Source organism: Lepidochelys kempii, chromosome 11 (assembly GCF_965140285.1).
Source record: "Lepidochelys kempii isolate rLepKem1 chromosome 11, rLepKem1.hap1, whole genome shotgun sequence".
Classification (NCBI taxonomy): domain Eukaryota; kingdom Metazoa; phylum Chordata; order Testudines; family Cheloniidae; genus Lepidochelys; species Lepidochelys kempii.
Genome location: NC_136390.1, coordinates 23,535,176 through 23,559,288, shown reverse-complemented (window position 1 = coordinate 23,559,288; position 24,113 = coordinate 23,535,176). Strand labels below are relative to the sequence as shown.

Below are 24,113 nucleotides of genomic sequence, written 5' to 3'. Positions count from 1 at the left end.
TCTGAGCAGTCATACTGCTCCCTTACATACAGTGCAACTCCCCCACCTTTTCTGCCCTGCCTGTCCTTCCTGAACAGCTTATATCCATGCATGACAGTACTCCAGTCATGTGAGTTATCCCACCAAGTCTCTTATTCCAATCACATCATAATTCCTTGACTGTGCCAGAACTTCCAGTTCTTCCTGCTTGTTTCCCAGGCTTAGTGCATTTGTGTATAGGCACTTGAGATAACCCGCTGATCACCCCTCTTTCTCAGTATGAGGCAGGAGCCCTCCCCTCTCGCGCGCTCCTGCTCGTGCTTCCTCCTGGTATCCCACTTCCCCACTTACCTCAGGGCTTTGGTCTCCTTCCCCCGGTGAACCTAGTTTAAAGCTCTCCTCACTAGGTTAGCCAGCCTGCTTGCGAAGATGCTCTTCCCTCTCTTCGTTAGGTGGAGCCCGTCTCTGCCTAGCACTCCTCCTTCTTGGAACACCATCCCATGGTCAAAGAATCCAAAGCCTTCTCTCCAACACCACCTGCGTAGCCATTCGTTGACTTCCACGATTCGAAGGTCTCTACCCAGGCCTTTTTCTTCCACGGGGAGGATGGACGAGAAGACCACTTGCGCCTCAAACTCCTTTATCCTTCTTCCCAGAGCCACGTAGTCTGCAGTGATCCGCTCAAGGTCATTCTTGGCAGTATCATTGGTGCCCACGTGGAGAAGCAGGAAGGGGTAGCGATCCGAGGGCTTGATGAGTCTCGGCAACCCATCCTGTATCCTCCTGGGGCTCATATTTGGTGTTGTCTCCATTGTCTCTTCCCCTTTTCCTGTAGGACTAGCCGGTCTTCTCTTCTTCCTTATCCTTCCACCTCAGTGACTACCTGCTGAGCCCCTTCTTCATTTTCCAACTCTGCAAACCTGTTCTTGAGCTCTATTTCTCCTTCACTAGCCCGTCTTTTCTTCTGCCTGGTTCTTTTAGTCACATGCTTCCACTGACCACTTTCCTCACCCAGTCTTCCCTCAGAATTCCTCAGTCCTGCTTCCATCTGCAAATCTGAGCTTTTCCCTTGAGATACCTCATGTCTTGGCTCCATAATCTGCTCAAACCCCTTCCTAAACTCAACCAGACTTTCCACCTGCATCTCCAAACCTCAGATCTTTTCCTCCATCAGCTCTATCAGACGGCATTTCATGCAGACAAAACTCTTACCAGGTACCCCCTCCAGGATCATGTACATACCGCAGCTTCCACATCCAGTCATTTTCATTGTGTCTTCCACGACATGAGTCACTCCCACTGCTGCCTCTGTATCTGTCATAGCCTTCCCACCTAAATCCTGTTAATCTGGGAAACACAAACTACACGAAAACACCACCACCCACAGCAAAAACAAACCCCAAACAAGCACCACAATACAAACTCCCCTTACAAACTCCCACTCAAACTCCCCTGTTTACAGCTCTGTTTGCTGGCTCCTGTGCCGCTTGATCTTAATCTAGATAATAAGGTATATTTAATTAATTTAATTTAAGAAAGTCCCCCCCCGCCATTCTGTGAACTGTGAAAGTAATTATTACTAGAATGTGTTTCAGATTGTAGTTAATATTTTTGTGAAATGATTCCTTTTAATTTAAGACAAATATTATCCACTTGAGGTACAATCGTTAACTGACTCTGGGCTTCAAAACATCCCTGTGAAGCTGTGTTACTGATCCCATTTTACAGATGGGGAAACTCAGGCAGAGATGTCACATGGCAAGTCAGTGACAGTGCAGTTCCAGACTCCCAAAGTCATGCTAATTTTTCTAAATCATGCTGCCACTCTTTAATATAGACTATTATAAATCTTTATTCAGGCAGTAGGATGAGATATGATGTTGCATGTAAAATGTTGAATAATGAATAATGAATTTTAAAATTACACTCAGTGGTACTTATAGATATATGCCAGGACTAAGGTGTTGGCCTCAAGTGAGTCCTTCGTACTAGTTCAGTGCATTCTGCATTTGAAGACATTTCCATTCAGTGAGCTGAACATGCTACTTCTAGCTTCTTGAGAATGGGCTAGCCAGATATAAAGGCAACAGGAAGCTGGTATCAAATGAGTCCTGTTACAGGCCTTTGGTACAGTGCATTTCAGGACTCAGCTCACTCTGCCCAAGTATGTTTTATATACATTTTTACTGTATTAGTCAAATCAGTAAAGAACCACAAGCTTATTCTTAACTTTGAGTTATTGTTTATCACCCATCTGAAGAATATCATTACAAACCCTTTCCATCCCTCTGTCATCAGCAGACTCAACAATTGCTACGTTCTTTTGCTGACTGCCTTGCTACTGATTTAGTACCCACTTCTCTTTAGTTTCTTATCAACATATTTTACTTCTCTGTGGTTTTGAGCCTCTTCTTCCGTCACTAATGCCCTGTATTTCCACTGATTCTATAGTTTCTATCGTCAACTCTACATTGATTCTTTTGTTCTCCTCTCTCACCACACTGTCTTTTCCACTAAGCCACAACCCTCACTTATCCCTCTCAACTTCTTTTCTCGGTTTCTCTTCCCTCACTGCTCAGTGCCTTTGGAGAAAAGTCTACATTGTCTTGGGGGGAAATCCAAGCATCAGGCTAACTTTCTCCCCTGTAATTTTATTCTTTCTTCATTCAACTCTTCCTTGCCAAACGGCTTTATTTTTTCTCCTTAATTGACTCATATCCTGTAATTTCTGTCACCTTTTCTCTATCTTTAATACCCTTCTCAGATCTTCTCCAACACTTCCTCTTATCCCACTCTCAGCCTGTGATCTTGCCAAGAAAATGTGGATACAATGTAACAGTTCTCTTTTCCCTTCCTTCATCCTCCACTCCCACCCTTACTCACTGAATCTTAAATGTTCCATCTACTTTCCATTGCCAATCTGACTACTGTACTCATCTCTTTCAGGCTCCTGATCTCTCTCCGTCCCGCTCACACCCTTATTTTTCCTCAATCTCTTCCTTTCTTTTGGTTTGGTCCCCTTTGCTTTCAGAAATGATGCTGTTTCACCTATTATGAATAAACCCACCTTCACGCCCTCTTACCGCCCATTTGCTGCCAACCTCATTGTGCTTGCTGTCTATTCTCACTATTTGACTTTCCTACCAATAAATGGATCCTCTGCAATGGGGCTTCTGCCTCTTCCAGTCAACTATGACTGCTCTCACTAAGGTCACAGATGACCTATCTCTAGTCAAGCATCCTTCTCCATCAGTCTGCTGCATCAGCACTGTCAATCATCCTCAACATTGCCTTCTTGTTTTTACTCCCTTGGTTCTAACGATACTTTGTTCAACAGGTTCTCCTACTTTCCTGGCTGCTTTTTCAGAGTCTTATTTGGTGGTTTCTTCTTCACCCAACTGCAACAGTGTCCCTCAGAAGTCTGTGTTCCTGGCAACCTCCACTTTAATTACCACCACTGTGCTGGTGACTTCCAAATCTGCCTCTCTACCAGTGAACTGTCCCCTTCTGATCAGCCTCACATCTGTCTTTCCAACCTCTCTGCCCTGCTGGGTTATGCTTCTCACACCACCCTCTGCTCTGATTCCAGTTGTCTCTTTGTTATGTCTGACATAGAATGTAAATTCCTTGGGACAGTGACCTGCCTTTTATTTATCTCCAAATGCTGCTCACAGCTTTGTAAATAATGAATGATACCTCCATGGACCAAAATTCAGTGTATCAGCTATTTTCTGGTGACTAAAAGGTAGCTAGAAACCTCTGTGTTAGCTCCCAGTTTTCTAATACACTGAATTTAAAAAAATTGGGTCCTTATTTCTAAAGATGTCACTGGTGTTTCAGTATCAGTACCACTATCTCTCACCTTTCTTCCACTGACAGCCAAGTAATTGTATGATATGGAATCCATATAATATTGTTGCCAAAAGATGGTCCTGGGAGGTAAGAGAGCTGGGTTCTGTTGGTGGTTTTGCCACAGCCTTCTTATGTGACTTTGGGCAAGTAACTAAATCTCTTGGTGATATGAGAATGCTTCCTTACCTTGCCGGACAGTTTTTGATCTTTTGCTCATTATTGTTTGGAAAGTGCTTTGAGTTTCCTGGGTTTAAGGCATTATGTAAGTGTAAAGTATTATGATGTGCCCCCACTATTTTGAATTCTCTACCACTGAAACATGGGAAATCACCCTTGTTAAATATTTTCAGAAGATTAAGATTGACCCTTTTAGTATTGCTTTTAGCTTAGCTCATTCCCCTTTCAAAATGCACAGTACCTTGAGAGATTGTTATGACAGGGCCTGTATTAAGTGATGTTGTATAACAACGGGTACATGCCCTATGGTACATAGTGAAATTTGAGAGATTTTTCCCCTGCCAGATTACCAGGTTCATTTTATTGCATCATTTTAATTCATATAACTATTGTTATTAAACATAGATACTTTTTAAAAAGAGAAACATGTATCTTGCTTTTCTGAGCAAGTTCTATCTGTTTTACATCTCTTACTGTTTTTAATAATGTATCCTTCTCATACAAATAACTGAGACTGTCAGCAAGATACGATCAATGTCAGGTATATCTAAGTATGTTTCTGACTATACCTTAGACTCTTAAGTAACATGGATCTCTTATTGAAACTAAACCCAAATACAATATATGTATCTGCACAATCAGATGATTTACAAGGGCCAGATCTGCTCCTCCATTTTACCTCTTTTGCAGATTCAGGGTGACCGAAACATTTCAAGAATTTGCGTCAATTATGGCATATTGTCTCAGTCGAAACAAAGAAAAAATTTCAGAAATGTTTTCATTTTTCAGGCTGGATTCACAAGGGGATTTAGGTGCCATTCACCAAACAGAAGAGGACGAAATGGTGGTGGTGCCCCCCCCTTATACCCAATAGTCGAGTGGTAGGGCATTCACCTGGGATGTGGGAGTCCCTGGCCTTGGAGCAGAGCCTTGAACCCAGGTATCCCTCCTCTCAGGTGAGTACCCTCACCACCAGGCTATAGTGTATGCTGGGATGGGCCTTTTTCAATCTCTCTCTTGCTGAAGCTATTCCACTTTGTATTAAATACTTGAATAGTCATTGGGCCAGAGAGAGTGAGAATGAGTCTAGAGCCTGGTGGTTAGAGCACTCCTCTGGGAGAGGGGATACTCACCTCCTTCTCCTTGAGTTTGTGAATATAGTTCTTCATTTCCATTGCTTTTCTTAAAAAGATTAAAAATGCCCCCAAACCAAACATTTTATTTCAAACAAATGAAATGTTTCATTTGGCCAGAAACAAAATTTTTCTGACTTTTTCAATTTACCAAAAATTCTGACTGATTTGTTTTGGTTCAGCCAGAGCCAAAAGATTTTTTTGATTTTTTTGGAACTGCCAGCAAACCAAATAATCAATGATTTTTGGATGAGTACTCTGCCATAGGAGATTCCCAGGTGGCATAATTCCAAACTTTGCTGGCTCTACACCTAAACTTCCTGCCACTCCCAACATAGGGGATGGGAGTACTGCTAAACTCAGTCAATCCCTGGATAACAGAATAGTCTTGTGAGGACCATTATCAGCCAGTACAAAGAGAAGTTTTGGCTGGCCCCCAGATCAAAGGAGCATAATGATGATGTGAAGCCACTTTTGTCCCCTCTTCCCCCATTGGGTCCTGTGCCAAACACAATTTGGCTAGCCAGGAGGATCTGAGCCATTGATTAATCAGCCCAGATAGCACTCTTGTGTGGTGGAGAAATAAACAGTACTATCACCATTTTACAAATGGAAAAACTAAGGTGGAGAAATTGGAGGCTGAATCCTGGTCACAAAGGTAAATTTCCCATTGGCTGAAATCAGAATCTAGTCCTAAATTTCTTGTCCAAGTTCACAGAGGAAATCAGCGTAAGAGCTCAGGAATTCCAGGCTCCCAGTCCTGTGGTCAGATTGCTAGACCATACTTCTCTTTAGCCATTTCTAGAGAGGTTTATAATGTAACACTAACAAGCACTCTGTTAAGTACACACATGGATATGGAGGTTCAACAGTTCTAAAGGCACTGCCTCCTGCTCAGGGTTAAACCATATTACCAGGGCAGAGTTGAGAAGTATGTGTTACCTTTGTCCATGCTGTAGCTGTTGTGTAGCCAAAAGACTGTCATTCCAGCACCTTTCATGCTCTCATATCCAAATTTAGAATATATTCATGTCCAGTTTCTGTTTCCTTTTTACCAACTGAATAATTACAAGCATTCAGTCAAGCAAAAATGAATACAAGATCATTTCAAATATGTGAGAATCAAGGAAAATGGACCAGAGACATTCTTATTAGCTTAAGTTTTCCCAAACATGTAGTGAAAAAAGTTTGCATAGTAACATCAAGCTTTTTACAATTTTGCAACTGCCCTTAAGAAAATGGAATATATATATATAATTGATAATGCTTAACAAAACTCAAAAATGCAACAGATGCAGCCAAAAATGCATGTCATTTTGAGCAGATCTTTACAGAACAGACATTCCATATTGTGTTCATCTTTTTCCACAGTCACTGCTATGACAATCTGGTGTGTTTAACAGTTGTTGCTGAGTAAGGGAGACTGGATTGTATATGATTTTCCCATGTCAGCTGAGAAACACATTGCTTTCCTCTTTGGTGGGATAGCTGTACCATTATTACTTACCATAATGTATAAGAATACATTTTAATGTATAGATTCCCATGCCGAAAGCATTTTACAAGCCTTAACTAAATTACTAAAAATAAAATGATAATGGTGTTGTGCCTGTAAAAGTCACAGGACCCAGAATACTGAAACAACATAAACCACCAAATTAGAAAACTAAAAGATACATGAAATTCATCTTTAAAATCCACATACATTATTACTATTTTTATATCAGGAAAATAGAGAAGAGCTAAATATTTTACAGGGAAAATGTGGAAGGGGGATCACATGCTCACATGGGAAACCCATAGGAAGGATTTCTGTGGGCAGGAAAAATCAAAAAATTCCCCTCATAGCATTTCTTCTATTTTGGTGAGTGCAGAATTTGTCTCCCCTCCCTCACCCAATTCTCCTCAATATTTCCAATTGCCATCAATCTCAAAATCTGTGTAGATGCCTAGGATTCATTACGCATATATGGCCATATGTGAAATGGCCATGTGCCTCCCCACAAGTTGTAGGGCAGCTACAGCTGCCAGCTAACCTGCCAGCTCCTACACAGTGTGACTCCAACACCGTCCCTCACAAGTGATTGCCTCTGGGACCCCTGCCCTCCTCCAAAGGAAAGGGACATACGCAATTATGGAGGGGCTCTGCACATCTTGGGATTACATAGTCTTTGCTGTAGGTCTGTGTAGGGTTTGGAGGGCATGCATCATGGCCCCATCCCTCTTGCTTGATTCTCCCCATGTGTGGCTGCTGGATACCACAGAGAGGGGGAATATCCCCATCCCTGAGAATGGAAGATGGTGCAGGAGGCAGCTGGCTCACCTATTTCTGTGCAGGTGGGGAGAGGCCTTTGCTTTAGACTAGATCTGGCTCTGAAGTAGGTGTGGACACATGCCACTTGTCTACATATTCATAGCCTCAATCTAAGAGGTCCCATTGACTTCAACTTACTTGCACTTGCTCAGCATCTCTCAGACTTAGGCACACATTATGTAGATCAGGTATTCTGCCAACAGTAGTATCAGGTACTAAACACCTGTAACTGCCTGCCTCAGTGGAAGATTGAGGCCACCAGTGAATATTCATGACTCTTAAGAATTATCCTAACACAGATTATCTTCCTTACAAGCTTTATCACTACCACTTTTACACCTGACAAGTCTGGCTCCTCACTTTGTGTTGCTATTTTCCAGCTCTTCTTAAAATATATGGCCACTTAGAAATTAATGACAGGTTTCAGAGTAGCAGCCATGTTAGTCTGTATTCGCAAAAAAGAAAAGGAGTATTTGTGGCACCTTAGAGACTAACAAATTTATTTGAGCATAAGCTTTTGTGAGCTACAGCTTATGTTCAGATAAATTTGTTAGTCTCTAAGGTGCCACAAGTACTCCTTTTCTTTTTGAAAGAAATTAATGGTTCCATTCATTTCAGCTGGACATTTTGAAGAGAATTAGAGCATTAGAAGTACATTTTACACATCAGCTATCCTTCCAGAAATGGATAATTATTTTATTCACATGGATACAAGCAGCTTGTTGGTATTTCAGTCCTGGGTCTTTGTAATTTAAAAGTTGTTGAATTTTCTCTGAGTCAGTATTCTCATCCACTTTAGTTTATTGGAACCATCATCATGAAAACTCCTGGTCCACAGATGTGAAACAAATTACATGGCTTATGCTGTTGCATTCCACTTTATTGTTGGGAACAAAACAAAGCTGGGGGATATACAACTTCTTAAAGTAATTATTGGGGTGGGCAGGTTAATCTAATTTTCTAGACCTTAAAATTTCTGAAGATTTTAAGCCTAGAAAAGTACCGTTTTAAACGTTAATTAGAAGATACATTTGTTTTAAATCAGTAAACCAAAAATATTGACTGAATTAGAAATTAATACATGCAGAGCTGCAGATCTCATTTAGCTTGAGATTTCCTGAATGATATAATTATTAATGTTTCATATACAGCATCTATATGATAAACCTACAGATTCATTTTACGTAATTAGTCTGTGGAGGAAATACACCACTACTTCTGAACTGTCGATTTTCCTGTAACACAAGAAGGAAAACAGTTCAAGTTTCTAAATAATAAATTAAAAACAAAATATTTTAAAGACATCTGGTCCACATCTGTCCAAAGTATACTACTTTAAAGCAGAGTAATTAAATGCAAGAAATATTATAATCACACCTTAGAATAGAGAAAATAACATCTTCCATTTTTTATGTAATTTACCAAATTATGGAAATTTTTATTCATTTATGGTGTCTTTTTAACCTCTCATTCTGTCATAATAAAGAAGATGAAAGCTAGATGCTAGTCCTTCTTTTAAAATAACCAATCCAGTGTTTTTAAGACCTTGACTGCAGAAAAAAAAAACATTCTAAATCTTTAGTTATCTTCAGATGAAATTATAAATGTTTACAGATTATTTCTTATCCATTACTAAAGTAACTTTAAACCCCCCCCCCCATTAGTTACTTAAAGCCCTGATGGTGCAAAAAGACCCCCACATCAGATGTGTTCTTTCTTCTGTATCCAAATATCTAGTCATAAAATTCCATTTGGGAATTTTTTAGCAAATGCATTTGACTAACATATTGCTTCTGCAAAAACATTTGTTTGCCTATTGCTGGGGACAGTGTAAATATCCTAGGAGCATAATGGAGTAAAATCTCATTCCATGGCCAAGTTAGTGATAGAAAAGTAAGGGCGTTGTCATTTTATTCATAAAAATCTACAGAATAATAATTTCAATGGTGTCACCTTCTGTGGTGTGGCAGCGGGGACTCACCGGCTCCCATCTCCAGGTGCTCCAGCCGGTGGAAAGTTTGATAATACAGTGTTATCAGAAATGGGTCAAATTGGGTATCATTCAAAAGCCCTTTCTCCCTCAAACATAATGGTACCAAACATGACAAATCTAGAACAACTATATAGATATATATTTGAGAGAAATGTTTAAAAATCAACATTTTTTAAATTATACTTCAAACACAGATTCATTGTTTACATTAAAAAAACAACCCTCTTTGGTAATCCTAGGGAAGTTAAATGTCCTATATGTCAAGGTTATTCACCAAAGTCATTATCAGAGTTGTCTCTGTCTAGGGCAGTGCTGCTAGGTACATTGTCACACTGATTCTCGTGCTACACTTACACAGCTCCATACAAGGCAGTCTGCTGGCCAAACATTTCCAGGCTGGTGAGCATCTTCTCTTTGCATGTAAGCATTTAGTTAGCTGAAGGATTGGTTCGGGAATGTATGGTATTTCACACATAACTAGTGTGATCCGTCCATCCTCCAACACCCATCCAGGTCTGACAGGGGAGGGTAGTTTTGGATGCACTGGATCATCCTGGGTCCATTTCATTGTTTGATCATTTGCCTTCTTGATCGCAGACAGAAATGCATACCTTGTCAGAAGGAATTTTTCTTTCTTTGTCTGTTTCTTGGAAAACATCCACCAACGTAACTTTGCAACTGCATAATAATGGTCTTCAAATGGTAAACTTGGCGTATGAACATATCAGGTGCATTTATGACTTCATCAGTGACTGTCTCAGCCATTCCAGGCATCTTCAGAGCAAGGAGAATCTTTGGAGGCTAAATCAAAAATCTTCCAGTAAATTAATTTGGTCTTTCCAACCAGCCTTCCAGTAGTGTCACATCCTGAAAGTGTCTGAGAACCTGGCAGTACTGTGGTTTTAATGGTCTGAGTGAGAGGAAAACATCTCTGAGGGATATACAGCAATTCCGTTCCCCAGCAGCAAGCACAAAAACAGAATCTTGCAGAAGTCTTGGGTAGCATCTCACAGAGAGCACTAAAACATCTGTGTCTTGTGCAAAAATCCAGAGTTTAGTAGCACCTCTCTTTGTGGCATTGACAGCATGCAGGATAATTTTAGTGTCAGCCTCCTCATGGGAACTATGAAGAAACTCCACTGAACAGTGCAAGGCATCCGCTTTGTTACACAATGCAACAAAGAAATTCTTTCAACAATTCCTTGCATGCTAGAGTGTTTTTTCTGCAAAGTATGCAATTAACTAATCCTTCATTTGAGTATGAGACAGCTTCTTTAATGTGACTTTGAAGATGTTTGTGGAGTCAATGATTTTGTATTGGACAGGTGAAATAAGATAGTCTCTCTTCTTTCTAGTAGTATTTTAATTGATTCCTCTACATATGTGTCAAATATGAGGTGGATTATGTCATTGATCCAGTATATTCTCTGTAGCTTCATAATTAAATTAATCAGCCAAATCTCAGCAGGCATTAACAGTTTCTGGTTTGTTGAGAACTTATACCTCAGCCATTTATGATTGCTATATTGAAAGGACTCTGCTGGCATAAGATACCAGTCACATTGTCACTGGGTGCTGGCTTAGGAAGACCAGGCTAGGTATGTATTAGTGTACTTTAGTTTGCTTTTCGTTTGGCACGTATGCCTTCTTCCATCGCATTCAAACACAGCTTGTTGTACTACGAAGAATTTATACTTTCCTAAAGTCTCATGTAGGTCAACATCATGGGGATTACCTGTCTGTGGTTAGCTCTGAAAAAATCCCTGCTATGTTCACTTTGATTTTCTTTTAAGTCATTTACAGCTTTAGTCTTTTCTTGATTGGAGACCTTAGATTGACAAACCTCTGGATAATGCTTTGGGTTTTGAAGACTTCAAACAAGTCATGATCCAAAGTATCCATTCACTTCTCATCACTTGGACCTGTTTTGTCATGATTAATAAGCGCTGGTCTGTCGTACTCAGATGTGCTGTCAATCCAAGTAAGCTCATCCTGTCCTCTTCTTGGCACTTAGCAGAACCTAATGGTGCTTTATTACTTCTGGGAAAGTCATTCCAGCTGTGCATAATATTTCATTCAAAATTCAGTGGAGTTCTGGGGTTGTCAGGAAAAACTGGGCTTCTGTGTTATGCCCACCAACCCCCAAATAACTTTCTTTTTGCTGCGTTTTCATGCTCTAGAGCTTTATCTGAACCAAATGCCCAGCAGGGAATTAGCGACCTTTAAACACTCCAATTTCCTTCTTTAAATTCTTCCCATGTGTCTGGGGCAGACTTCACTACACCTCTTATTTCAGCAATTTACCAGGCAATCATTGCAGAATAGTTGGTTAGATCTAAAGCAAAAAAATATTTCACAAAGTCTTCCAGTCCTGTCAAATGCAAATTCCAATTAGCACTCCGGACAAATGAAATAAAGAGAGCAAAGACTCTCCCACAGCTAACACTTGTCCTGGCATCTTCGACTTTTCCTGGTGCTTGATGTACTTCCTCTGCAACCTTGCCAAATTCAGTGTATGGGTGCAGTTCATGTAGCACACAAGCTGTCACGGAGCCACATGTTTAACCAGGTCCCCTACGGTGGTATTCTCCAAGATTCAGATATTAGCTGGTATTCTTTGCTCCCCGCTAATGTCTAAAAATGATCAAGATCAAAGTAAAAACAAGGATTTTGTAATACATTTCTTTGGGATTGGGTAATGGGGTAGCACCCACCTCTCACGAGCATGCCCTGGTTGAGTGCGTGTGGCTGCACTCTTGGTTTGTGGTGACCTCTGTTGGTGGTTCTCAAGCACCAAGTCAACCGAGTCTCTCACACAATCTGTATGTGAAGCAAACCAGACCTCTTCCGGTATATACAGACCACCAGGGGCGTATCCCAGTACCCCTCTGTTGGTATCTCTGTAGCCCTCCCTGGGTTCAGTCTTTAAATAGTCCCAGCCCAGGTATGGGGCTGTACCCTCAGGACACTATCTTCCTGCAGCTCTTCCTCGGCTCAGTCCTTACTCAGTCGCAGCAGCCAGCCAGGAGCCCCTTCTTGCATCCCCAAGCCCTGCCAGCAACTGATCTGCCCATGGTCCTTCTGCTCCTTCAGCCAGCCAGGAACACAGTTCCAGGCAGCAACTGACTGACTCTAGCCCTACAATTCCTTTTATGTGAGTCTGTGGGGCTCTGATTGGCTCAGTGCTCTCTGCAGCCTCCCTTATTGGCTGCTTCCCCACAACCATGCTAGGCCACTGGAGGACTTTCCTTCTTCTCCTCTCTGGGATGGGGTGTGGTAGGACCCTGTGACCTCCTGCAGGGAGCCTCTGGGCCTAGTACAACCCATCACCGTGATTGTAATTAATTATGTTATGTAATGTATGTATGTTATGTAACTATGTGCGTACTGTTTACAAAGGTATTCCATTAATTTCAGACTGGATGCTGACATCTTAAGCAGTACCTCATTAGAACTCTTTTGGCATTATAAACAAAGTTGATAATCAATACCACTGAACCACTTCTTTCCTAATGATACTGGCAAATCAAGTCAAAGCACTCCTTATATGTATAGTAATCTGTAACATTAAAAAAATTAATCAGGTATCATGTTCTGAGCATGTTCTGTTAATCAACGGACACAATTTTACTTTGTGAGGGCTGCATGTTTGACATGCCTGTATTTAAAGTATAATTTTAAAAAGCTAATTTAAAACATTTTTCTCAAATACATAGCTACATAATTGTTCTAGGTTTACCTTGTTTGGTACCATTGTGTTTGTGGGAGAAAGGGCTTTTGAATGATACCCAATTTGGCCCATTTTTTATGATACTGTATTATCAAAATTTCCACCAACCAGAGGACCTGGAGGGAGGCGGGGGGGAGGGGGGAAGCAATTCCCCACCACACTGCAGAGGGTGACACCATTGAAATTATGATTCTTTACATTTTTACGAATCAAATACCCCTCCCTTACCTTTCTATGGTTAACTTGCACATGGAATACACATGCTCCCTGACTAAAAAATTAGTATGATTTCAGTGTTGTCTGTTCGTGTGGCAGAGATATGCTTATAGCTATATCTATATAGCTTATAGATTTAAATATTTAAATCTGTATGCTATCTAAGTTGTTAATTTAAAGAGTGAACACAAGGTCTCAGAAAGATGGGCTAGGGAACAGGCTTAAGACTCTAACAAGGCTGATTTGTGGTCTTGAATCCTGGGCTGAGGAAAATAAAAGTCCATATGGCATAAGCCATCATGCAGGGTGAATGAGCAGAGGAGGAAGTCATGCTTAGGGGACTGAGCCTGAGGTCCCCAATACCAAAAACAGAGGTTAAGATAAACCTTACTCTGATAAGGTAAAAAGTTTTCTACAAATAAACATAACCTAATTCAAGGTAAATTCTGTTTGTTTATTTCAAGGGAACATGACAAAGACCCTGAGAGTTTCTTTAAAGTATTACTGAAACTTAAGGAGATGGACCTACCTTTTCATGTGTCTGTCCTTGGAGAGACCTTCACTGATGTCCCAGGTACCTTTTTGAATGATCTAATTCTTCAGGTGGCAGAAGCCAGACAATTCTAGAAGTTATGGGGTTGGTAAATTACATAGTAAAACAAAAAGATGCTGGTATGTTATAAAATCAAATTGTTATATTAAAAATATTGCAGCGCTCTTTGATATTGCTTGAGAGTATAAAGCCATTTATTTATGATATGTGTTCCATGTAATGCATTTATATGGATGTAAAATATATAGATGTAAGAGATTGGATAGTTCAGAGAATTATTAATGAGATACAGAGACTTTCAACTCTAGGTCACTGGTCTGAATTCTCCACTGACCAAAAGTCATTACTATTTATTTGATGGCAGCTTGGCCTATATGAAATAAGTGAAATGTGTCTTAGTTCACTTCCTAGTGGACAAGTGTTAACATCATAAAGACTACCATCATAATTGACACTAATTGTTGACATTATCAGCAGAAAGGACAAGACGTGGATGACAATGGAATTAAACTATCCTCTCACCCTAAGAGTGGTCCCTTCAAGTTATACTTAAGTCATATATTTATATATTTACATACATACAGAGAGAGAAAGTGACAGAGCATGTCAGATATTCAGCTGGTGTGAATTAATGTAACTATTGACTTCAGTGGAATTTTGCTAAGGATCTGCTGCTTAATATTCCTGTGCTGTCATTTGAAATGTCTGAAATACTGCTATTGTTGTTTGTTATAACTGATGTGTCAACTATGTGCTTGAGCCTTACCAGGAACTTTTTGTTGACTTGAATGAACATACCCCGAATTTACTGCAATTTTTTTTCTATTTCTGGGTCAATTGCTCTATGTACTGTTTAACCTCTGATCAAGTTTTTGTTCTCCACATCCTTAGCTAATAGAATTGTGACCTTGCGGGATGCTTCTTGATATTTGTTGAAATTCAACCCCATTGCCCACACAGTTTTACATTTTCTGCAATTGCCCTGCTTTAAGTGGTAATGGTTTTCTTCTTGGAGATTTTCAGGTAGAGGCACTAGACACTAATTTAGTTTAAATCTAGGGATCATTTACACCATGACCATGTCTTTATACCAATTCTATAATACCTTTGGTATAAAACTGGCATAGAGACTTAGGGCTATATTCAAAAAAGGATTTAGGCTCTACAGGCTTTACTGGGATTCAGAAAGCCCCTGCTCAGCTCCCCCCCGAATCCTGTTGGTGCCTAAACTCTCCTAATACCTAAATTTTTGCATTAAGAGTTCCCTAAGTGCCTATGTTTCTGCCTCTGAACATACGCACTGCAGCCCCATCTCAGGCATCTGGATGCCTATGTCCCAGAGCAATGCATGAACTGGGGGAAGATAGACATTTCTCCGTGTAACTTGTCAGTGTGTTCAGTAAGTATGTTCAGACCTCACCTACTGGACTGGGCCCCTACAGAGAAGCTCACACAAAATCCAAATCTCTCCTTGTGTGTAGTCCAGTGGTTACAGTGCTCTCTTGGGATGCGGTAGACTCCTGGTTCAGTTCCCTTCTTCACCTGTGGGAGAGAAGGGATTTGAACAGGGATCTGCCACCTTTATGGTGAGTGCCCTAGCCACTGGGCTACAGGATAGTCTGACAGGGGCTCCCTCCATCTCTCCTGTTGAAGTTGCTCCACTGTGGATAAATAATTTCAAAAGTAATTGGAGCAGAGGGAGTGGATCCTGGATCTTTTACCTCCCAGTTGAATGCTGTAACCTGCAGGCAGCAGAGTCATTTTCATGCTTGCTCTCTCTCTCTGACCCAACGATTCTTTCACTATTTATCCACAGTGCAGCAGCTTAAACATTGGGCGAGAGAGAGCAAGCATGAGGATCCAGTCCCCCTACTCCAATTATTTTTTTAAATTATTTCACCACAGTGGAACACTTCAACTGGAGAGACTGACTGTCAGACTCTGCAGATCCATCAGAGGGAGCCTGGACTTAGGCACCTATTTCTGAGAGAGGGGCAGGGCTTACCACTTACCCCTCAGCTTGGCATCTCTTATTGGTTATCAGAGATGAGAAGGCGCCAAGTGTACTGACTTTTGTGAATCCCATTCTAAGGCACCTGTCTCTCCCCATTCATTGTATTGGGAGCCTACAAGTGCCAAAGTCAGACTTTGTGAATCCCAGTGATTTTTTTAGGTGCCTACATTTCTTTGTGAATGTATCCCTTGAGCATAAATAGACTTCAAACACTCAGTGTGATGATCCTAACAGGAGCGTATGTAATATGCTGAGTAAGTGGTTATGCTGCCAGTGGCTGGCCCGCTTGCAGGCTAAGAGGCTACTACTGCCATCATCCTTAGAGGTAACAAAGATCATGGGTTCCATCCCCAATGATGAACCAAGGTGAGGCATTACGTTATATAGCTAATATATTTGAAATGCTACAAAAAGTGTCCAGTTTTGTGCTCTGACAATTAATGGAATGCAGTAAGGCATTTCAAATGTATTAATCTGATTCATTAACATGTGACTGATCTCTAGGGTACTAATGTGACTCCTTTTCCCTAGTATTCAACCGTCTTTAATGTTTTTATCCTGACAACACTTCTGTGGGATAGGGAAGTGCCATTATTCCCACTTTACAGATGGGGAACTGATGCATAGTGAATAAATGATGTGTTCAAAGTCATACAGGAAGTCTGCAATGGAGCAGGGAATTGAACCAAGGTCTCCCAAGTCCCAGGGTAGCATTTTAACCACTGGACAATGCTTCCAGTCTATATAAGTGATGTTTTTTCTTAGCTTTCATATAAGGTCCAATCCAGCACTCATTGAAATCACTAAAAGACTCTCATTGGTTTGAGTGGGCACTGGATCAGGTCCATAGTGCACGCTTCCAACTGTCCCACAATAAAGACACTCTAATTTAAAACACTAAGTTTGCATCTCAGTGTAATCCTGATGCACTCTCATTTCACATCAGCATAAATCACCTTGGTGTGGCATATCTGTCTAGACAGATAATCTCCTGGAAAGGAACACTGCAGCACATTTAAACCAGCAACCACCAACCTCCCACTTCCAGTTACTCTTATGGCAGGATCCAGGTCACTGATCGTCAAAGGTGAAATGACATGCCTTTATGCAAATTCTACATAAGTGACCATCTTACACCCAAAATCAGTAACAGAATATAAATAAATATATACAATTTAAGCTAAGTAGTTAAAATCAGTACGACCCTGATCCTGAGTGTTCCCAACTCCCGCACTGGAAGTTAAGGATATTAGCACTAAAGCTGGTCAGAAATTCTCTGATGGCACGTTTTCCCATCAGAGAATGCTGATTGATTGAAATTGAAATGTTTTGTGAAGACAGTTTGATTTCAGCAGCATATAGATGGAACCCAGTCTGGTCTCCATCAGAAATCTGCCTGCTTTCCTGCCAGCTCACCTGCCCAGCTCCTTAGCAACCCACCTGGTGACTTGCTGGGACCTCAAGTTCCAGGCTCCTGGGTCCTTGGAAGCTTCTGTGGTGGGCTGACAGGGAGCCTGAAAACCCTGAGAGCCAGAACTCCAAAGCTCTGTGGCCCCTGGCGCAGCTGGGGTCCCAGGCTTCTGGCTCCTCTGCAAGCCAACAGGCAGGATAATGGGGAACTGGGAGCTGGTAGGCCCTGGGAGCACCGGCTCCCTAGCTACCAGGCTCATAGCTTCAGGGAAGCCACCAGGTGGATTACCCCAGACCCAGGGCTTTATTCTGCTTCACAAAGTCTTTCAAAATATTTGGTTTTCATGTCAAATTGAAATGAAAACACATTTCAAATGATCAAAATTCTATGTGAAATGGAATTACTTTTCTCCATACAGCTCTAATCAGCACATCTAAGAAGATGCTCAACACCTCCCAGAACCAGGACCTTGTTTTCTGTTGGTTAAGGCAGGATTCTGTATTTGCCTTTGTTATAACTGGTAAAAATACTAACACCTAACGCTGTGTAAAATGCCTCTTTCTGTGTGCTTTTGACTTTAATAATCTCTTCAAAGTGGTAGGGGAGAAATGGAATGTGAAACAGAGATATTGTATTTAAAATAAAATTTAGGGTTAAGAACTCCTGTGGAGAGCTTCTGGTTTATGTCTATCATGAAACAAGTCATTAATCTTTAATATTTGCATATAATACTCTTCTGCACTTTGCTTCTTTTCCTGGCTTGTGAGGACAACTGTTCTGTATAAAGTTTTACACAATTCAAAAGAACTGGAGCTAATTCTGACTATACACAGCTTATGTTGGACATATTATACAAATAAACAGTAAGAATAATGAAACCCTATTTTGGGAGGATATGCAGTAAATTAAGTAGCTTTTTTAAACTAATGATGGGTGAACCTCAAAACATTGGTAGTTTGGCTCACATATAAACCTGCTTTGTATATTTTCACCTCTTGAGTCAGTAAAATTGGGCTTGAAACAATTGGTCTTAGAACAAGCTTATTTGTTAGATTTCTAGTATTTCCTGCTTCCTGTTCAACCAGAAATATCACAAGAATAGTCTTCTTTCTAGTATTCTGGCACTTCCTCCTCTGGCCCTAATAGGAAATTAATCTGGTCTAAAATAACTATGTGGACCACTGAAGTTGTTCGATTTCATTTGAGCATTAGGTGAAGATTGTTGGTCCCGTTCTTCTGTGTTGGGTTGTTTGTTTGTTTGTTGCCCAGTTCTTCTTTTTATATTACTTTATGAAAGCCAGTTCTCCAAAGGCAAGTCTTCAACAGAGATGCTCACTTGTGCGCTTAGCGACCTCTGGCACAGGAATTTGGAGCACTCTTCAGAGAGAAAGAAAAATTCAAAAGTTTTACTGTACAGCACAGAATTCTTCACTAGCCACATGAAGGCAGTGTGCCTTGCACTCCAGGTAAGACAGAGGGAGTATGACTTATCCTTCATAGAATCATAGAATTAGAAGGGACTGCAAGGGTCATCTAATCTAACGCCCTGCCAAGATGCAGGAATTGTTGTGTCTAAACTATCCAAGACAGATGGCTATCCAGCCTCCTTTTGAAAAATGTGGGTTATATTTTCCTGGTGGCTCCAAGAGGAGTACTGGCTACTGTATCATTTATCTGCCTTTTTCAAGGTGAGTCTTTTCTTTGGTATTCTGTTAACTGTAACAGGGACCACGACCCGTCCCTCTTCCTGGGGCCTGCTTGCTGCCCCAGTAAGGCTCCAAGAGGCTTCAGGCTTGTGCAACCCATGTCTTTATTTACCTACAGTTATCCCATCACCAGTGTCTATCTATTTACAAGCTTTACAGGATTATTCAACCTCTTTTACAAGCAGTCAGCCTTCAGCTAGGAGGCCTTGGGTTCCCTCCCTCCCTCACTGACTGACTTCTCCCTGGCTGCCCCCTTGGCTTCTGGCTCCCTCCAAGCCTTTATAGCCCTTGGCTTGTCAGGCCAGCAGGTGTTGCCAATCCTCAGGCCAGCATCAGGCTTTTTCCATCAGCCCAAATCTGCTTCTCCTGATTGGAGCTGACTGGGCAGGGGCTAATTAGATGCTTTTGTACCAGCACCCTGCTACATAACCATTTTGTGTTAATTTTGTTTCACTCTCTCCACCAGTGGAATGAGGAACAGGACAAGCAGTTACACGGATATCTGGACCAATGACAGGTCTAAGGTGCAACCTCTAACAGCCCGCAGTTTTCTGTGTAGCTTCTGTCATTGATATTGAAGTGAACCATCATGGCTAGAAATACAGAAACTCTCATGAACCATAGTGATGGGAGCAATTTAGAAGAATCTAATGACATTCAAAGCTTGCAAAGCTCATCTTTTCCCCAAATATTTGAAAACGGGGGAAATAATAAGTATGTAGAATTCTTGTGGGGAAAGGGAAAACTGAATTTTTAAGTTGACTGTCTTACTTCTGGTGGTTTATATTTACCCATACTATTCACTTCGGATAAGTTTTTAAATTATGTCTAGGGTACATACAGCATATGGATAATTGTCCTTTCTTAAGCATTTTTATAAATCCAAACAAACAAATATAGAAACTGTTGTAGCCATCCTGGATAGAAATGGGTGCTATATATGACTCAAGAGCTAGGAAACTCACTTTCTGATGGCATACAGCACTTGGTTTTAGCACTGATTGACTGACACATTGGATCTTAAAATCACTACATTATTATTATCAAAAAGAAAAATTATTTTAAATAATGTTCAGAGATTTTAAAGTGTGTCTGTTAAAATTGTTTCCTTTCCTGAGTTAGACTAATATAGGAGGAGGGGTGAAAAAAGTAGCACCAGATTCTAAGATATTTTTTCTGTAAAATATGTGACACACACAGAATATATGATGGTGTCCTGTGGAGACAAGTTTTATTGGCAGTCATTTTGGATGATGCTACGTATCTTATTTGTAGCTTCTTGTGATGAAGAGAATCACTAGCCAGTGTGCTGCCTTCTGGCTAAGAAGGGCATTGCAGGGTTTCATCCTCTGTAGTCCTGCTGACCAGATCCATCTATGGTCCCCTCTTGACTTGTGACTCTGCCCTCCACCCGTGTCACCTTTGTTCTCATTCCTTCTGGGGTAAACCAGGATTTTTACCCAATAGTCTTTCTGGCCTCTAGTGTCTGGAGTCTTCTGGCTAGTCCTCCCAGTGAGGCTGGAGGGGAACCCAGTACCTCCCTCTACTATGTGTTCCAGCTCAGGGACCTTTGTGGCAAGTGGTTACATTCTGTCTGGTCAGACCTCTTGCTTCTTCCTAGCCTACTTCCTCCAAAGTGTCCACCTTCTCCTCCAGGAGTTCATATTCTCAGCAAGAATCTGCCCTAGGTTCCAGCCCCTAGTCTCAGTATTCAAGGCACCAAAAGAGAAGAAAGTAAATTAACAGAAATAAGGAGCGGTTCCAGCTTCTCTGTCCTACCTGGATCCTCCAGCAGTCTGTATTATTGCTCGGTGTTCACAGTCAGTCCAGCATAGCTTGGTTTTCTACAGTGCTCCTTTCTGGGAGATGAGGGTCAGAGGTCTGTCCACCTCTGCAGTCTGGGGTCTTATGAACTGAGCTTCTTCCTTTTGTAAGCTCTTCCTCCAAGATTGGCATGTGTCACAGGTGTGAAAGGGTGGAGCTGCCTGAACCCAAAGCTGCTCTTTAACCCTTTCTTGCCTGGTTTCGGGGTTGTATACACACACTTCTACACATCATGAGTAATGCAGATCCTCCCAAATTCATGCCAATAAAACATAATATACCACACCTCATGTTTTTATCGTCTATCTATCCATTCATCCTCATATATAAATAGACTTTATATTAAGGGCAATGTGATGAAATATGATTCATCACAATGGATTTGAGGGGCCACATTCCCTGTGAATGTCATATGTGGGTCATCCCTAACAAGTGCCAATAAAACTTATGGCACATACTTTACTGAAAATTTATTTAGCGACTTTTTCAGGTTTTGTAAAGGAATTTAAAGGTATTGTATTTTATATTCTCTCGTTATAAGACTAAATTCCCTTAGTATCACAAGTTCTTACTTTACACGCTTTGGAGACAGAGGAAAATATAATTGATACATTTTATAGAATACCTTAAAAAAGCCAAAATCCCACTATTGAGGAAGAAGGCCATACTAGTTAAAATAACAACCTGGTTTAGAGGCAATGAGGAAGCAGCCATACAAAATTTAAATATATATATATATATATATATATATACATATAAAAAATTTGCATAGCCACTTCCTCATTGCCTCTAAACCAGGTTGTTTATATATAACAAATTGAATAAATGAGAGGTTGATAGGAATGAATATAAATCAGAAGATAGGAATTGTAGAAAATTGATAAGGGAAGCTGTCATAAATATAAAGGGAAGGGTAAACCCCTTTGAAATCCCTCCTGGCCAGGGGAAAGCTCCTCTCACCTGTAAAGGGTTAAGAAGCTAAAGGTAACCTCGCTGGCACCTGACCAAAATGACCAATGAGGAGACAAGATACTTTCAAAAGCTGGGAGGAGGGAGAGAAACAAAGGGTCTGTGTCTGTCTGTGGTCGTCTTGGCCGGGGACAGAACAGGAATGGAGTCTTAGAACTTTTAGTAAGTAATCTAGCTAGGTATGTGTTAGATTATGATTTCTTTAAATGGCTGAGAAAAGAATTGTGCTGAATAGGATAACTATTTCTGTCTGTGTATCTTTTTTGTAACTTAAGGTTTTGCCTAGAGGGGTTCTCTATGTTTTTGAATCTAATTACCCTGTAAGATATCTACCATCCTGATTTTACAGGGGGGATTTCTTTATTTCTATTTACTTCTATTTTTTATTAAAAGTCTTCTTGTAAAACACTGAATGCTTTTTCATTGTTCTCAGATCCAAGGGTTTGGGTCTGTGGTCACCTATGCAAATTGGTGAGGCTTTTTACCAAACCTTGTCCAGGAAGTGGGGTGCAAGGTTTTGGGAAGTATTTTGGGGGGAAGGACGCGTCCAAACAGCTCTTCCCCAGTAACCAGTATTAGTTTGGTGGTGGTAGCGGCCAGTCCAAGGTGTAATATTTTGTACCTTGGGGAAGTTTTGACCTAAGCTGGTAAAGATAAGCTTAGGAGGTTTTTCATGCAGGTCCCCACATCTGTACCCTAGAGTTCAGAGTGGGGGAGGAACCGTGACAGAAGCAAAGAGACACAAGGAGAAATCTATGGCCAACAGAGTTAAAGCTAATAAGAAGGAATTTTTAAAATATGTCAGATACAAAAAGAATCCTGACAATGGTATTGGTCCATTAGTAGATGGAAATGGTAGAATTATCAATGATAATGCAGAAAAGACAGAGGTGTTCAATAAATATTTCTGTTCTGTATTTGGGGAAAAAACTGATGATACAATCTGAATATATGGTGATAACATTCTTTCCCTACCATGAGTAGCTCTTTAGCATATTAAACAGAAGCTACTAAAGTTAGACTTTTTTTTTTAAAATCAGCAGGTCCAGATAACTTCCATCCAAGAGTTTTAAAAGAGGAGCTTGCTGGACCATAATGTTGCTTTTCAATAAGTCTTGGAGCACTGGAGAAGTTCCAGAAGACTGGAAGAAAGCTAATGTTGTGACAATTTTAAAAAAGGGTAAACAGGATGACCTGGATAATTATAAATCTGTCATCCTGACATCAATCCCCGGCAAGATAATGGAGCAGCTGATATGGGACCATAGGTGCTAGAACTAGACATGCTGGGGGTACTGCTGTACCTCCTGGCCTGAAATGGTTTCCATCATATACAGGGTTTATACTTTGGTCCAATGGTTCTCAGCATCCCCATTATACAAATTGTTCCAGCACTTCTGTACAGGACTCGATTAATAAAGAATTAAAGGAGGGTAATGTAATTGATGCAAGTCAACATGGGTTTATGGAGAGTAGATCCTATCAAGCTAACTTGCAATATTTTTTTTGGTAAGATTACAAGTTAGTAAGTATAATAGTAATAAAAGTAATAGTGTTGACATAATATACATAGACTTCTGTAAGGCATTTGACTTGGTACCACATGTCATTTTGATTAAAAAACTAGAACAATGTAAAATGAACATGACACAGATTAAATGGATTAAAAACTAGCTAACTGATAGATCTCAAAATGTAATTGTAAATGGGGAATTGTCATCAAGCATGTGTGTTTGCAGTAGAATTCCTCGGGGATTGCTTCTTTGCCCTATGCTATTTAACATTTTCATCAGTGACCTGGAAGAAAACATAAAATAATCACTGATAAAGTTTGCAGATAAAATGAAAATTTGGGAAGTGGCAAATAATGAAGAGGATAGGTCACTGATTCAGAGCCATCTGGATCACTTGGTAAAATGGGCAGAAGTAAACAATATGTGCTTTAATATAGATAAATATAAGTGTATACATCTAGGAACAAAGAAAGTAGGCCATATTTACAGGATGGGGGACTTTATCCTGGGAAGCAGTGATTCTGAAAAAGATTGTGGTGGATAATCAGCTGAACGTGAGCTCCCAGTATGATGCTATGGCCAAAGATCTAAGGTGATCCTGGGATGCATACACAGGGACATCTCAAATAGAAGTAGAGGTTATTTTACCTTCATATTTGGTACTGGTGGCTGGAATACTGTGTCAAGTTCTGGTGCTCACAATTCAAGAAGGATGTTGCTACATTGGA

At 40.6% G+C, this 24,113-nt stretch overlaps 1 protein-coding gene across 7 annotated transcripts in view; it reads left to right on the top strand.

Annotated features, from left to right (window-relative positions):
- Positions 1-24,113, top strand: part of QTMAN (queuosine-tRNA mannosyltransferase) — a 290,528-nt gene that overhangs the window by 248,110 nt on the left and 18,305 nt on the right. For 5 of the 7 annotated variants that reach the window (XM_073305405.1, XM_073305406.1, XM_073305403.1 and 2 more), the window contains 2 exons: positions 13,859-13,968; positions 17,791-17,892. The exons of 1 other annotated variant lie outside the window; for it this stretch is intronic. In XM_073305405.1, coding sequence (XP_073161506.1) covers positions 13,859-13,968; positions 17,791-17,892 — 212 coding nt within the window. The remainder of the gene's footprint in view (positions 1-13,858; positions 13,969-17,790; positions 17,893-24,113) is intronic. One more of the 7 variants, XM_073305409.1, reaches the window with a different exon arrangement.